Source organism: Microtus ochrogaster, linkage group LG5 (genome assembly GCF_000317375.1).
Source record: "Microtus ochrogaster isolate Prairie Vole_2 linkage group LG5, MicOch1.0, whole genome shotgun sequence".
NCBI classification, from domain to species: Eukaryota; Metazoa; Chordata; class Mammalia; order Rodentia; family Cricetidae; genus Microtus; species Microtus ochrogaster.
This window is the reverse complement of record NC_022031.1, coordinates 17,032,215-17,048,701: the sequence shown is the minus strand read 5'-3', so window position 1 is coordinate 17,048,701 and position 16,487 is coordinate 17,032,215. Positions and strand designations below refer to the sequence as shown.

The window sequence follows — 16,487 nt, the reverse complement described above, 5'->3', positions numbered from 1 at the left end:
GTGTGCATGTGGAGGCCAGAGACTGACTCAGGAGTCAGTTCACTCTGCCTGCTGAGGGGGGCTCTTGCTTTCCAGGCTAGCCGGCTTCCACACACTCAGCTTCCTGGCAGATTTCCCAGACCTTGCTGCAGGAGACCTAGGGTTTAGATGTGGGCCACCACATCTACGTCTGTTTTCCTATATGTGTTAGACTTGTGTGACAAGCAGCTTTCTAGCCAATAGGGTATCTTTCATTGACACATTTCTCTGTTTATTTACCTTGAAGATCTTATCTATTTTCTAAGCCCAAGATGCCCTAAATGTAGTATGAGGATGTAAACTCTCAAAATTCTGAGCTGTGTTCTCCTGGGCATGTTGCATGTTAATTGGACTCTTTGGAATGGCATATTGATTATGAGTCACATTCAGAATACATCCTTGAAGGTAATGCTCTTCTGGTGGATAATTTTTATATCTGTGTGTAAGCTCACTTTTATTGCTGTTATTCCAGTGTTTTGGAAGGAGTAGGTTATATATATGACTTTTAACACTGGAGTCCTAGAAACGTACAGATCCGATCTGTTTCTGAGACTAGGGGCTTGACCCAGTTGTCACATGTCAGAAAAACAGCCTACCAGTAGACCTAGGTGTGAGCTGCTTGTCAGACACGGCAAGTTTGTTGCTAGGCGACACACCACCCCAGGCTAATGTTTCAAACTAAGAAGTGCATGCTACTTTGTGGTTCTTCAGATAATAATTTTTTGAGGGTTCCCCCCCCCCCTTTCCTGGTTGTTTCTGTTTGATGCTTAAGCCTGAGGTTGTAGTATAAGATGTCTCCGCCATGGCTTCCATGTACAGCTCAGAAAGCTTCAGCTTCTTCTCTCCAGATCTCTCCATAGCACCCTGCAGTACCAAAAGTGGCCGTTGGTTTTCCTGGCAGCGAGCAGATCAGTGCTAATGAGGATGGAGCGCATGTCTTTTGTGGAGCAGCCCTGGAGTCATAGGTCGTGCCCTGGCCCTGGCCTAATCTCGCGTGAAGTCATACGGAGACTGCAGTTGTGAAGAGATGGGGTTCCACATTTTGAGGAAGGGTTGCTAAAGAATTTGTGGATGCATTTGAACACCCCACAGGAACATGCTTTTTGCTGATTGTTTCTCGGAGAGCAGTGGTTTGGGGCAAACTTCCCTTTGTCTTATTTTGAGTTTCACTGTTTGTTCTATACTAAAGAAATTGTGATTTCTGAACTGGCAGTGGGTGTGTTAATATGGCTTGGATAGAATGACAAAGATTTATATCTTCTTAGTTTGGGTACTGGTTTTGAGTTGTTTTCACAGTCTCTTTAGAGTGTTGAGTGCGGGTGCTTCAGAGCTGCAGCCAGCATCTCGACACTCCCAGTGTTGTCCTGTTTTAATCTCTGTTTTCTTATTTTTAAATGCATTAAGTTTAAGTAATTATAGAAATGTGTTTATTGAAATAAAAATGGATTATTTTTCCCTCTCAGCTGATTTGAATAGGATGCACAAACAGAATATAGATGCCTACCATAACCCAGATGCAAGACCATGTGAAGACAAAAGGGCTGTTGTATCTGTAGACCAAAATTTAGCCACTTCAAATGCTGAGAACCTAGAAGATTCTGCAAATAAAAACTCAGGTTTTTAATCACATTCTTATTAAAAAAAATTCTAATGCTGTTCATGTCACTTCTGTTCTTTGATAAAATTCTTACTGTAATTTTGAAAATTTGCTACTATGAATTAGGAAGCATAGAGTATTTTCTTTCCTTAATGTAGTTTCTTTGAAAAAGAGAATAGGGAAAGGTGACTTAACAGTGGCCATTTCTTTCCTGCTCTGTGACTTGCTATGTCTCTGTAGCTGCTGCTAACATTTTCCTTTCTGTGCTGGAGGGTCGGTCTTTGCTCCTCATACCCATGGCTGCATCAGAGGGAAAGTATTTGGTGTATTAGGATAAATTATACAAGAAACTAGGTTTTTGTTTAAGTGATCTCTTTCCCTCCACATTGTACAAAACCTGAAAGTTTAGTCTCGGATTCCACCTTCCTGCGGGCAGAGCTGACGCACCATTAGCAGCATCCTGAACCAAGTTTCTGAATGGTGGAATTACTCAGTATCTTTTTCCCATGGCCTGCTGGGAAAGTTGGCATCATCTTTCATACGTGTGTGTATATGCTATGCATTTCAAAACCAAAGCAAATGTAAAGAATACACATCTCACACTGTATCGATGCTGATAACAGTGACTTTATTCACTATAAAATTCTGCTTTTGCACTTTTATAGTTTTTTATTGTGGTTTTGACTCCGCTTTTACACTTTTATAGATGTTTTGATTATAGGAAAAAGATTTACAGTAGGAAGTTCTTCTGAAACAGGTTTTATGCAGGTCAGAGGGGCTGTGATGCTGATCACGGTACTGGTCCCGTCTGTGGCCCGCACTTTGAAGAGGGTTGTTTGCTGGTTTTGTAGGCAGCCCCATTCCATGTATGCACTGAGGCTATGTGGAAGGGTTTTTTTTTTTTAATTTTTAATTTTTTAATTTTTATTTTTTTGTGTGTGGTCTTTCAAGACAGGGTTTCTCTGTGTAGCCCTGACTGTCCTGGAGCTAATCTGTAGACCAGGCTGGCCTTGAACTCACAGAGACCCACCTGCTTCTTACTCCTGAGTGCTGGGCTCAAAGGCATGAGCTCACAGGAGATTTTTACTGTTTGTGTCTAGCTTTAGTTTTTAGAATTCTAAAATTAGAAACTTTGATTTTTGTAAAATTATTTTTTTTTAATCTGAAATTGTTCAGTATAGAGGAGGAACAACCAATACTTTTTCATCTTACTGAATTTTAGCTCCTGTTGAGTGCTGCTCATCCTAGCTGCTGCCTCTGGGGCTCTTGGTGCTGTGGGTCTCCCCATCTCTTCACGCACAGTAGGGCTTGCAGCTCCGTGGAGCTCAGGACTTACTCTGTTAGCCATTTGCTTGTAGACATGCCGCTGCAAATACAGTGTCTGTGACCTTCCCAAGTGCATAAGCCTCACTGAGCATGCCCAGCAACCTCTGACCTATATGCTTTTCTGTAGTATCTCAGGTTTTCCTCTGGAGGTGGGGGTAATGATACTTTATCCTCAACACATTAAAACTGTCCTAAAATGTTTGGTTTCCTCATTTTATGTGAACTGAAATTTCCTAGGCTTTCTTTCCTGAAGAAGTAACTTGAACTCACTTTGTAAATGTAAGAGAGTATCCAGTGCCATGTATCTGCAAATGTGCACACAGGCGCACAGCTGTGGATGTGGACATATATTTGTGCTGCTTTGGGAAACTTGGATGGATCTGAAACTTTCTTTTATTTATGCTTTAATAATCTTCATTGTCCTCTGACGGTTTGTCTTAATTGGACAGCGTCTCTATGTAGTCCTGCTTTTCCTGGAACTGACTGTGTCCCAGGCGAGCCTCAGACTCCTAGAGATCTGCCAGCCTCTGTCTCCCCAGTGCTAGGACTAAAGGTGTGTGCCGCTGCTCCCAGCCTCACTAGGCCTGCCTTTGAATCTCTCAGTGTCTCTTTTTGGTGAAAAATTGAGACAGGCTCTCACTCCTGTGCGCGGATTATAGGTGTGCACCACCCTGCCTGGCTCATGTTCTCAATTGTCTTTTACTTTATGGTTCTTAAGTGAACTGCTATGAAGTCCAATACTAATGTGGCTTTAGTTATTTTATTTTTTTTATTTTTTTGTAGCTACTATGATAGCTAGTTACTTGTCTTTTTTCTTTTTTGGTTTTTCAAAACAGGGTTTCTCTATCTAACAGTCCTGGCTGTCTTGAAGCTTGCTTTGTAGTCCAGGCTAGCCTCAAACTCACTGAGATCCCTTGCCGCGGCCTCCTGAGTGCTGGCTTACAGGCGCGCACTACCGACGCCTGGCATCAGGTCTCTAATCATAGTGGCTCCCTATACTTTGAAAAAAGTTTTTTTTTTTCAACAGATTTATCTAATCTAATATTTCTTTTTTTGAATTGTCACAAAATTCAGGTTTTCAGGGAAATTAAGATAAAAGACAGGTACTCACATTTATTTCACTGTCAGCTTTCCACAGTGCCCAAGATTTAAACGAACCTTCGTGGGCTCAGTTCGCTTTTAGTAGAACCTTTTTTTTTTTTTTTTGAAAAAGTTCTCATGATGTTCAAGGCTTAATTTGACTTGATTTATCTGTTAATCCAGTCAGCAAAACATTAGTGAATTTAAATAAATACAAAGGCATAGGGGACCTGAACTGCTAAACTCTCAAGTAGTTTTCTATAAGATCACACAAAAAAGGGAGGGAAAACCATCAAATTAACAGTAAGAATGAGTAACTGAGCATGGTGACACACGCCTGTAATCCCAGCCCTAGGAGGCAGTAACTGAGCACGGAGACACACGCCTGTACCAGCCTTAGGAGGTAGAGGCAGGAGGATTGCTGCAGATTTGAGGCTAGCCTGGTTTACATAGTGAATTTCAGACCAGTCATGGATACATAGTAAGATCCTATTTCAATAAACAAAACCAAACAAACAAAAAAGAATAAATCAGTAATTTAAGAATTATATAAAAGTTACTTGAGTCTTAAATTTAAATGTCATATTTTTTTTTCTGCATTCAAAGAGCTTCCTAGGGAATGGTTTTCAAATAGCTTTTCTGAAATAAATTCCTTTGAGATTTATAATGCTGTTTATAAGAAGCCTATACTCCAATAACCTATTGTTACATTTATATCCCTTAAAAAGATATTCTGTGTGTGTTATAGATAGAAGGCCCGTGTATGCTAGCATTGAACTCGGAAGTTTTAGAAGTAAAACCTATCATAGTTATTTAAATTTGTTAATTATTTCATAGCTGACTTATAGCCTGTATTTACACTATGGATATGAGCAATTTTGGACTTTGCAATTTCTAAAACTAATTTTTGGAAATTTTGATATGAGTATAGATTAATAACTACCCCCCTCCCCCTTTTCACAAACCCTGGGGATTGAATCCAGGGCCTTACATGTGTGTGCTAAGCCCTGCCCCTAAGCTATTTCTCCAACCCCTAAGAACTATTCTTAAGTAAAAGCTATTCGTGTACATTTTTCTTTCGTGAACTTTATTTTGCAGCCTGCGCTGCTGTCCACATTTAGACCGCTAGCTTGCACATGCCTCGGTCTTCCTGCTGCTGTAGGCAGGGTTTCCAGCTCCTCGTGTCCTTCTTAAGTGTGCTCTCTCTTGTCCTCCATGCGCTCTGCTCACTCTTCTCAGCTCTCGTCTCTGACCCTAACCCCAGGACTGCTTTTGTAATGCGGGCTTGTGTGTGTGTGGGGGGTCGCTCCTTTCCTAACGGTGTTTTCGCACACTGTCTTTCGAAGGTGCTGTGCAGACTCAGAGTTCTCCCTTTGCGCGGGGAAACACATTTGGGGAGCCGCCCACGGAGCTGCAGATTAAACAGCAGGAGTTGTACAAGAATTTTCTTCGTTTTCAGGTAAAAGGCTTGCTTGGTCATAGTTCCAGCTCTTAATAATAAGTGTAATTATTATAAACTGAACTTGCAGGGATTTGTCCACTGTGCACTCAGTTCTAAATGCATGCAGTTAACCCAGCTGTCTGCCTCATATCAGGGACAGCTATTGCTAAGATCACACGATTTCACTCCTATCTGAATCTTTTCTAAACTTCGTTAGACGCTCGGTAGTTTTTAAGTCAGTGAATGTGAAGATTTGTAAAATTCAATGATACAGAGTGAATCTAAGTGCATATTAGAGTAGGAGATCAAGTCCCGCTCCCTCCACGGAGGTGATGTCTTTGTCTCAGAAGTTAGATTTCAATGTAGTTTGATGGTACATGTATTGACTTCAACACTCAGACTAAGCAGGAGGATTGAAAAATCAGTCATGGTTATATGAAAAGATTCTGACTCAGGTAACAAAACTAAGCAGACTTACATTTAATATATTGACATTTGCAGTTATCTGCCTCATTGAATGCAGGCGGGCAGCATTTAAAGTAATGAAATGTTGAACTTTCCTGAGAAGATGCTTGAGTGTCTAGTGTTTATTAAGCAGCGAGCTCGGGAACCACAGTAGAGTACAGTCACTGTGGCTGGGGTGTCTGCTCTTCAGGGGTTCAGGGTTTCTCTCCCTCCCTCACTCCCTTCCCTCCACTCCTGCCGCCGTGGCTGGGGTGTCTGCTCTTCAGGGGTCAGGGTTTCTCTCCCTCCCTCCCTCCCTTCCCTCCACACCTGCACACTTATGTCTCTGAGGGTCTGGTGTAAAATTTCCTTTGGTGCTTTGGTGTAATTTTTTTTTTATATACTGTTTTTTTTTTTTTTTAACTCAAAGTCTGGTACAGTTGACTGCCTCTCTGCTTACAGAAAATGTCTAGAGTCCTTAGCCTGACATTTAAGGCTAATTTGTTCCCAGCCTGCTCCTTAGTCCTCATGAATCACAGTTGAACGTGTTCTGCTCTTATGTGTTGTGCACTCTACGTGGTGCAGTGGCATTAAGGTAGTCTTAAGAAGGTGGGCTCTGCATTCATGTTAGGATGTTATTAGTGGAGCACTGGGTAGACCAGAAGCATGGGCATGTTATTAGCGTAGCGACAGTGGATGTATGGAACCGACTGACGGAGAACATGACAGGTAGCAGAAGCCCCATGGGTATCAGACACTCAGTCAGCAGGTGGAGGGTGGTACAGAATCAGCTGCTGAATTTGAAGACGCTTGTGGTGGTTCTGTTACCATGACGACAAGAACTCAAAATAGAAGTTTATTTTATTTAGCATGTCTGCCATGGAGTGAGGTATAATTATCAAATTTTCTAGGATTTCAAAATCACTTTATTCACAGAATACTTTTAGATGTAGTGTGTTACTAAATTTCAGACTCTCTAGAGAAAGTCTCTTTTAGGACGTGCAGCTAAGCCAGGGGTGATTGGATTGTCCACAGCTGCAGAGGTGACCTGTGGAGCCTGTCTGGGTAGCACACGGACATGCTCTGGAAAGAGAGGAGGCTTTGACTGTCCTTTTGATCCTCTGTGCCCTCCCTGCAAATCCTCAGTGCATGTAGGAATAGACTGCTCTTGAATGGTGATTTCTCAATTGTTTTTCTTAGTGGTCACAAAATCCATTTTGTCTTCAATCAAAATGAACACAGAATTCTAAGGAAATGCAAAATAACCAAGTGGTGTTTATTATTCCTTTCAATAATACCTTACAAGACAAAACCTGAAGCTTAAGAACTGAAATAAATGTTTTGAAGTGTGCAGATTTGTTCCTAGAGGCAAGAAAAGACGCTTTAGTGCAGGGTCTGCACAAGAAGTCATAGCTGGTGCACAAGAGGCCTTGATGCTCTTCAGATTGAGTAACATTTGTGATTTTTAAATACAGCTTTAAAATAAATTTAAGGAATTTTAATAATTCAATCAAACATTTAATTTAAAATTAGTATATTTTATAAAGTATTTTTGTGTTACATAGCTTGAAAACTGACTAGAAGATAGCGTTCTTCTTTACAAAACACTGAGCATGTCTCTTGACACCAGACGTGTGGTCTGTTAATTCCTGACATGTTAGCAGTATTTGATTTTAATTTTGCAGTTATTCTCTGGAATTTTTCTTTTTTCTCCTGGAAGGGGAGAGAAAAGATCCAGGTCTAAGTGTCAGGTTCTGTTGCTTCACCGGTGTTTTCTCTGGACCTGTCCTTGTGAGCATCTGCGTACACACTGCAATGTGTCAGAGTATCAGGAAAGGCTGTAGCTGTAACTCATAGTTCACATAGGAAGATTCAAGTTCTCATTATAAAATATTGACAACATGCAACCTTAAAGCTACAGGAACTTCAGACTGCATAAAAATACCTTCTATGTTAAAAATGTAAAGTCGAGAGTGGTGTCTCTAAGAGACACAGTCTCACAACAAACTTCCCGTTCTTCTTGGTCTTGCAATCTTTCTGAGATTATCCCTGAATCAACATGGCTGCCTGAACAAGGTCTGGACAAGATGAACACCAGTAGACATGCTAACACAGAAGGACAAAATCTTAGAGGCCCCAACCCTAGACAGAGAACTACAGGTAGCTAAGGAATGTTGAGAACAGGAGAAATAATTGTCTTCAGGGAAGAACCTGCCAGTTACTTATCCAGTGCTAAGTGGAATCATACACATGCAGACATCATATGGACTGAGTACAACTGCGTGTGTGCGAGGCACATGCATATATATATGTGTGTGTGTGTGTGTATATATATATATATATATATTCTTTATATATATTCATGAATTAAAGCAAAGGAGGATGGAGGGAGGATAGGGAAAATGGTATAATTGTATTTTAATTTCAAAAAAGTATTTAAATGAGATCTGTAAACGGTATTAATGATAATCTGTAAGATTCCATATTTGTTGATAACCTTAAGATAATCATAATTACACAGTACCAGCTGGGCTTGGCTGCACACACTTGGTACGCTAGTACTTGAAAGGCTAAGGCAGAAGGATCACCTTAAGTTTGAGGCCATCATGAGGTTACTTAGGGACTTCAAGGCCAACCTCAGAGTGAGACCTTGTCTCAGAACTCCAGAAAATTGAAAGGGTTTTTTTTTGTTTGTTTTTTAAACTCATCCTACCGTCTTTGGTGCTTCATCTGTAGAAGTTATGTACTGTTTCCTAGGGGTTCCTTCCATCCAGGCCTGATGTTCTGCTGTCCTGTCTGCAGCCTCTGCACACGCCTGGGCTTGGGCCCAGGGCCTGTGTGTGCTGAGCAGGCTCTACACCTGAGCTGAGATTTCAGTTCTTGGCCAGTGGGGAGGAAAGCATTGTGAGGAAATGGTTCTTTCCTAAAGAGACCAACGTGCTCAGTTAACTGTTGCATGGGAATTCTCTTCAAGTTCAAGTACATTGAGGTTAGTGGTCCTTGTAGAATAATGCAGCCACAGAATTTACTCAGCACTATGCACAGGAAGAACTAATATGCTCTTTATTGTCTCATTGTAATTCTTTGAACACTCTTGAGAAGTGAACATTAGTAACTCCTAGTAGGTGAGAAAATTGAGGACACGTCCATTTCTAAGTTCACACAGTCCATGTGGAGCAGACATGGCAATTGGCTAGCAGCTTTTAACAGTATCATGTCCCTTCCTAGTCAAATACAGGGCACCCCAAACCGAGGACCTTGCGGACAGAAGGCATACCTTTGTAGTCTGTAAGAGTCTAGGGAAAAGTGATATTCTAATGTGTCAGTAGTTTGTCATAACAATAACTAATCCTAATTCTTCAGATTGAGGAAAAGAGACAAAGGGAAGAAGCAGAGCGCGAGCGACTGAGAGTTGCGGAAGAGAAGGAAGAGAAGCGGCTTGCGGAGCAGAGGGCAAGGATCCAGCAGGAGTACGAGGAGGAGCAGGAGAGGAGGAGGGAGAAGGAGGAGGAGGTGTGTCCAAGGGAAGCATTTATGTTCTGTTGACGTGAGAAGCTTTCGTTACTGCATGAGAGAGCTGCTCTCCTGAGATCCATCTTTAAAGTACCCCGTTGTTAACGTCATTGTGTGTTACTTTATTGGGATCAATTACTAATTTAAGAAAGAGACAAATTGCTTTTAACTGTAGACTGATAGAAGATGTCTGCTACTTTGTTCAGTAGATAGTGTCTTCATTTTATAGACCGCTGTGTCTTTTGTGTATTCAATTTTTACACATGTTTAAATGTGCTGCAAATGTATGCAAGAGGTGTGTCTTTTTAAATTTTAAAGCAAAGGCTCAAAAATGAAGAACTCATTCGATTAGCTGAAGAGAGACGAAAAGAAGCAGAAAGAAAGAAGAAAGAAGACGAAGAAAAACATAACTTGCAGCTTCAGCACTACTATGAGAGAGAAAATATGGCTGGGGATGAGACCAAGGTATGTCTCAGGTAGAGACAGGTCAGCCCAGAGAGCGTGCCTGGCAGAGCTGGGAGCAATAGGGAAGGGGGGAGAGGGTGTTGCCATCTGCCCTGGCCTTTCAGCCCAGTGCTGACACTGTATTGACCTTCGTTTGTGAGCTGCTGCCACCTAACGCGTGGCCATTTTCAGTCTTGTTACTGTGGTCCTGTGTTCAGCTGTGCGGCCTAAGATGTGGCTGCAGGCGGAACCAGTAGACTCTGGGCTCCGGCTCACAGCAGCTCACTAGAGTCACTGGCTGCTAAATAGACTAACAAAAATACTGGGCATGAATTTCATTTATCTAGTGATTCTTTGTTTTATGTATTATATTGGATATTAAATGTAATTCACCAAAAAGACTGCTTTCGGATGCACAGAGATGATGGTAAGAGTTGGTACATGAATCATGAATCACAATTACTAGACAGGGTTCTCTTCTCCAGAAGACTAATTTGATCTCACACAACTGAAATAATTTGACTATTTTGTAACTAGTATTTTATTAAAGACAAAATTATCTGAACTTAAATGCTCTGTGACTGTTGAATATATACTTTGCATGTGAAAATGAAATGTATTTACAGCAAGATTTTTTTTTTTTTTGCAGCATTTGAGACAGCCTTCTCCTGTAGTTCCTGCTCTTCAGAACAAAATTGCAAGCAAACTCCAAAGACCTCCTTCCGTCGACACCATCATAAGTTCCTTCATCCACGTATGTACTTTTTCTTAGAGTTAATCTTCAGTTATTTGAGATGGGGTACTTTGTGAAATTTCCTAATGTTTTCCTTAGTTTGCCTATTGCTAGAGTTGTAACTGATAGCACGTGGTGCCTGAAAGCTTAATTCTTATTCAATTCAGGCATAATTAATAAGCCGTAGTCTGTTAAAGCAAATGGTATTTATTTATTTGTTTGTTTATTTATTTATTTATTTATTTATTTATTTATTTATTTGGTTTTTTTCGAGACAGGGTTTCTCTGTGGCTTTGGAGCCTGTCCTGGAACTAGCTCTGTAGACCAGGCTGGTCTCGAACTCACAGAGATCCGCCTGCCTCTGCCTCCCGAGTGCTGGGATTAAAGGCGTGCGCCACCACCGCCCGGCGCAAATGGTATTTATTTGTCTCAGCTCCAGAAAAATGTCTCTTTTTTTTAAATTTTGGTTGTTGTTGTTATTTGTTTGTTGTGAGGCAGGGTCTCATTCTGTAGTCCTGGCTATCCATGAATTCGCTATATGGACTAGACTGGCCTTGAACCTACAGAGATCTGCTCGCATCTGCCTCCTGAGTGCTGGGATTACCACCTTGCCAGGCTAAGAAAGTCTTCTGGGAAAAATATATTCTAACTAGCTATAGTTGTAGGTGTGGAGTTTCTAACTAGCTGTGGTTATACTTGGGAAGTCTCTAACTAGCTGTGGTTATACTTGGGGATTCTCTAACTAGCTGTGGTTATACTTGGGGAGTTTCTAACTAGCTGTGGTTACTCTTGCGGAGTCTCTAACTAGCTGTGGTTACTCTTGGGGAGTCTCTAACTAGCTGTGGTTACACTTGCAGAGTCTCTAACTAGCTGTGGTTACTCTTGTGGAGTCTCTAACTAGCTGTGGTTACTCTTGTGGAGTCTCTAACTAGCTGTGGTTACTCTTGTGGAGTTTCTAACTAGCTGTGGTTACACTTGCGGAGTCTCTAATTAGCTGTGGTTACACTTGCAGAGTCTCTAACTAGCTCTGGTTGTATCTGCTGAGTCCTTTATGTTTTAGACTGATTTACAGACAAAAGGAAGCCAGGAAAGTTAGCCTTTAAGTTGGTGCTTGAGCAACCAGCAGGAATTTGCTGTAAAACCCAAAGAAGTTATGAACTTTCAGTGCCTGCAAGCTATGGAGGGTGGGACATGCCATGTGGAGAGTCTTGTATGGTTTTCTTTGGCCTGGCCTGATGATGCGCTTGTGCAAAGGGCAGGAAGTGCAGACTCTATGCAGTGTGTTGGGGTGGGGGTGTTGTAGGCTTTGACTTTGCTCCATGGGCTTGTGGATTGCAAAGATGTGAACTACCAGAACAGGCCTAGAAGTGTGTTAGAAGAACATTTTCTTGGCTTCTGCTTCTGCGAGTCTGGTTCATATGTTCTGTGGTAGGAATTGCACCATGGTCCTTGTAATGTTAAAGTAGAGCCGTGTGGGCGCTTGTGCTCGTGTAGTGTTCTCAGGGGCCGTGGAGACTCCCGACTGAAAACAAGGGACCGAGCAGGGCTGTCAGCTTGAGGGGAGATCTGGGCACACAGGTGCGTGGTGGGAGTGGTCAAGGGGAATTTTCAGGTTTCTGGTGATGACTGTACAGATTGGAGTTCGAAAATTGAGTTGTGGCTGAGGAAGGCATTTTGGATTAGATTTGTGGTTTGGGAAGCAGTTAGCATTGGTGCTTACGAAGTTACTTTGATCGCGCAGGGGAAGTATATAGATGGTGTAGGGAACAGGGCTGAGGACAGAAATTTGGGGAAATTAACAGTGTGTGTGAACAGGAGGAGCTACAGGCAGACAAAGTGTCAGCGATGTTAGTAGTTACTTGTCAAGAACATTCAGGGTAAAATGGCCGAGTGAGCATGTGACGTGGGGGTCGCTTTGTTTGGTGCTGAAGTGATGCTTGTGGAAGCAGAGCTGAGCATCAGGGTGAGTGGGGAAGGAAGGACGTGCTCGTAACTGCTTAGCCAGCTCCCAGCCCTGCATTTGCTGTTACTAGTGAAGGGAAGACCCCGTGAGCAGTTGGTGGCGAGTGAAGAAGGGGGAGGCTGGGAGGAAGATGTAGACTTAGGGGAGGTTGGGGAAATGAGGGTAATTGGAGGAGATGGAGACCCTTTGCAGTCACAGCATACAGAGAAAGGGATTCCCATTGGCCAGGGGCAGGGAGCCTCGCACAGACCAGGGTCAGCAGATGTAGATGCGTTTTACAGTATGGTGTTGGTTTCCTTTCACACCGAGGGACAGAAGAGAAACGCTGACCGTGTCTGTTGTTCACAGGAAAGCGCCATGTCCAGGGCCCAGTCTCCTCCGGTGCCTGCCAGGAAGAACCAACTCCGGGCAGAGGGTAGGCAGTGCACTGTATTCTACAGGACATTTACTTCTTCCAGTCATCCCAAAGTAATTACAGAACTGCAGGAACTTGCAAAAACCGAGGGAAAAGTGCTATGTCTACTCTCCCCGTCCCCCATCGCATCCTGCACAAATTATAGTGGTACACTCTACAGACAGACTCAGCAGGTTTTCACCGGTTTGAACCTGTTTATTTGCATTTTTGGCTTTTGTGCTTGTGACTTTAGGTGTTTTCTCATGTGTAATTTGTACAGCTGCCATGACAGTCAGCTTTGAGCGTGTAAACCCCTTTGCTTTGTCCTTGTAGTTCTCTGTGCGCCCGAGAATCTCCACGTTTATCAAGACTCTCACCGTGGGTCTTAACGATGTTCATTATGATGCATGCATATATATTTAAAACACACATAAGTATCTTTTGTAAAATTTATCTCAGTATATTTTTAACTCTTCCCGGGAACTTGCAGAGGAGAAGAAGAGCGTCATCACGGAGCTGTCGGAGATGAGGAAGCAGCTGCGCAGCGAGGAGAGGCGGCTGCAGGGGCGGCTGCTGCGGCTCGACAGTGAGGACACAGTCCCTCTCAGGTGCTCTGCCTGCGTCTTCCTGGAATAGGGCCGGGTTCACCTTAGAGCCTCCTGCCCCTTCCCGTGTCGTCTGAAAATGAGATGTAAATCTAGCTCCTTGAGGGAAATGAGACAGGAATGGAAAATTCTAAGGCTAAGATGATTACACACAGTGGTGGTTTATGATTATCTTTAGATTTTCCTTCAAAATAATGTAACTGTTTTTTTTTTTTTGTTTTTGTTAATGCTCATTTCCTAGCAAAGCAAAGCTGCTGTTACAGCTAGAGGGCTCAGCTTCTCTAAACAAGGCTTCTGCACTGTAGGTTAGTCTTCTGGGAGCTTGAAGATTGTTTCTGGGTTACTGAACAGCAATCCTTTCCTTTAAAAATAAGCTTTCTGTCTGGGGATAATCTGATAGAAAAGTTGGGAATATCATATGTACAGCTAGGCTCCCACCATCTGGCTCTCTACATCATTAATATCTTAGCATTACAAGCATATGTTTGAGGCTGACATTTGTTGTGTGACAGATTTTTACTGGGGAGACACAACATGCACATCTGCTCACCCCAGATTGGGAGCCCACGACAGTCCAGAGGACAGATACCAATAATGTACAACTTGCTGAACCAGTGAGTTTCATTGGGGTTGCTTACCGGAGCAGAAGTGACTCACAGACAGCTGCATCACCAAAGCCACCCCAACATAGCAGCCCGTGTCACAGAGCAGGGATCCTGGAGCACACTGCACCTACAGGCCACTCAGCAGGTCGAAGGGTCCTCCCTGGTGCTTCAATTAGTCTGAACCTCTTCTAGGCAGCTCAGCTTCTTCTGGGCGGCTGGGCTGGTCTGGTCTCAGGTTTTTGTTTTTTTTTTTTTTTTTTGCCCCTCTGTGTATGAGCGGCTTCTTTGTACCTGTGTTCCCTTGGCTTTTATTGCTTACTCTGACAGGGAGGGGCCTAGTGAGTCTGGTCAGTTTCAGGGACTTCCTTGAGCTATTTGAAGCTGTTTACCTTCCTGCTTAAGGAGCTCCCCATTTGAGAAGAAATTGTTACACAACAACATTGAAATGTTATTGTTATTTAAATAATCCTTTCTGGATTTCTTTTTTTAATGTCCTGTCTCTGTCCAGGTGTCTGATACAAGTCTCAGTGTTTTGTCCTGTTTTCATGGCTCTCTGTCACCTCTGGTCTTGGATTTTTTTCAGCCTGTTTTTCACGACTGAAAGTTTCTCCATCCTGGCCAGAGATTCTTTGTACTCCTTAGTGTGAGAGTGTGTGAGCTGCCCTCTGACTGGACAGGCTGGGGAACCTTACGTAGCCGAGGAGCTGCTCTCCCATGGCATGCTGCCAAGAGTGCACACAGCACTGTGTTGTTGGCGATGCTGACCCTCACCATATGGTTCCAGTACTGTCAGGTAGCTCTATCAGAGTAAAGACAGGCGGGGGGTGGGGGGGGCTGGAGAGATGGCTCAGAGGTTAAGAGCATCGCTTGCTTTTCCAAAGGTCCTGAGTTCATTCCCAGCAACCACATGGTGGCTCACAACCATCTGTAATGGGGTCTAGTGCCCTCTTCTGGCCTGCAGGCATACACAAAGACAGAATATTGTATATGTAATAAATAAATATTTTTTTTTAAAAAGACAGGCATGGGTTAAGTTTTGTGAGCCTTGAATTTTAACTTTTAGGAATTGGAATTACAATAACTTTGACAGTGGTCTGTTAAACACATTACTGATAGAATTTTTTTAAAATATTTATTTATTTATTATGTATACAATATTCTGTCTGTGTGTATGTCTGCAGGCCAGAAGAGGGCACCAGCCCTCATTCCAGATGGTTGTGAGCCACCATGTGGTTGCCGGGAATTGAACTCAGGACCTTTGGAAGAGCAGGCAGAGCTTTGGAAGAGCTCTTAACCGCTGAGCCATCTCTCCAGCCCCCTACTGATAGAATTTTTAATATGTACCATAGAGACATGTATTGTTTGGTTCTTTGTTCTAATTTCATAGAGCAGCTTCATAAAAAGAATTTTTTCTTCATTTTACTGCATTATCAAGCTCCCCATGTGTCGGGCATGGAACAAATAAGATATAGACCACATACAAATGTGATCTAACAACCTAATAGTAAACAAATCTTCTTACTTACTTATTAGTATTATGGAAGCTGATAGGGTCCAATGTAAATGTCTCCCAGCAGCTTATTTTGGTGATTGTCTTAATTAGTCTTTGTAAATTTGCTGCTGTCAATGCAAAAACCACAGCTCTCATCTTAAAGGAATAAGAAATTGTTTATTCTGGAACCATTTCTGATTGATCATGGCCTGGGAGCACAGATTTAGGTTACCCTAAGTTTCCTTGTTTCATGTGGAGACAGCTTCATGACATTTTTATAGTTTTACAGAACATAGAAAGTCATACATCAAGGTAAATTTAAAATGCACTGGTGGTACATCAGAGAGGGGTGTAGCCCAGGGAAGCTTTTTCACGTGTCTAAGATGTGCTCTGATGGGGTCCTTAGCTCTTGGGTTGACAGAAACTCGTGTTCTGCTAAGTTAAATGATTGCAAAAAGGCTTTTATCTATTGTTGCAAGGTGTTCCTATACGGAGGGAGGCAAGGAATGCTGCTCCAGAGGCCCAGAACTTAGCCCAAGATAAGGCAGTTAGCCTCTGGACCCGCAACTTCCAGCCCTCCCAGGGTGCTGATCCGCTGCCCGTCTCTGCAGCAGGGCTCTGCTTTCAGAGGTTTCCTTCACAGCAACCAGATGCTGGTCTTTTCAGAGCTTTCTTTCAAATTGTCCTCCTAGTTACATGGCAGGGATCTGAGCCAGCTGTGGCAGGGCTGTGCTGTGCCCTTTGAAACGTTCCCTGAGAGAAAAGGAAACCCCATGAAAGAACCCCAGCCTTTCCTGTCTAATTGTTTATGACTATAACTTAGATTCTTTCT

The 16,487-nt window shown here is 42.6% G+C and overlaps 1 protein-coding gene across 1 annotated transcript in view; it reads left to right on the top strand.

Moving 5' to 3' along the window:
- The window catches only part of Cspp1 (centrosome and spindle pole associated protein 1), a 104,658-nt gene that overhangs the window by 76,020 nt on the left and 12,151 nt on the right, over positions 1–16,487 (top strand). The window contains exons 19-25 of the mRNA XM_026786826.1: positions 1,482–1,634; positions 5,368–5,480; positions 9,270–9,419; positions 9,738–9,884; positions 10,513–10,617; positions 12,908–12,974; positions 13,444–13,561. Coding sequence (XP_026642627.1) covers positions 1,482–1,634; positions 5,368–5,480; positions 9,270–9,419; positions 9,738–9,884; positions 10,513–10,617; positions 12,908–12,974; positions 13,444–13,561 — 853 coding nt within the window. The remainder of the gene's footprint in view (positions 1–1,481; positions 1,635–5,367; positions 5,481–9,269; positions 9,420–9,737; positions 9,885–10,512; positions 10,618–12,907; positions 12,975–13,443; positions 13,562–16,487) is intronic.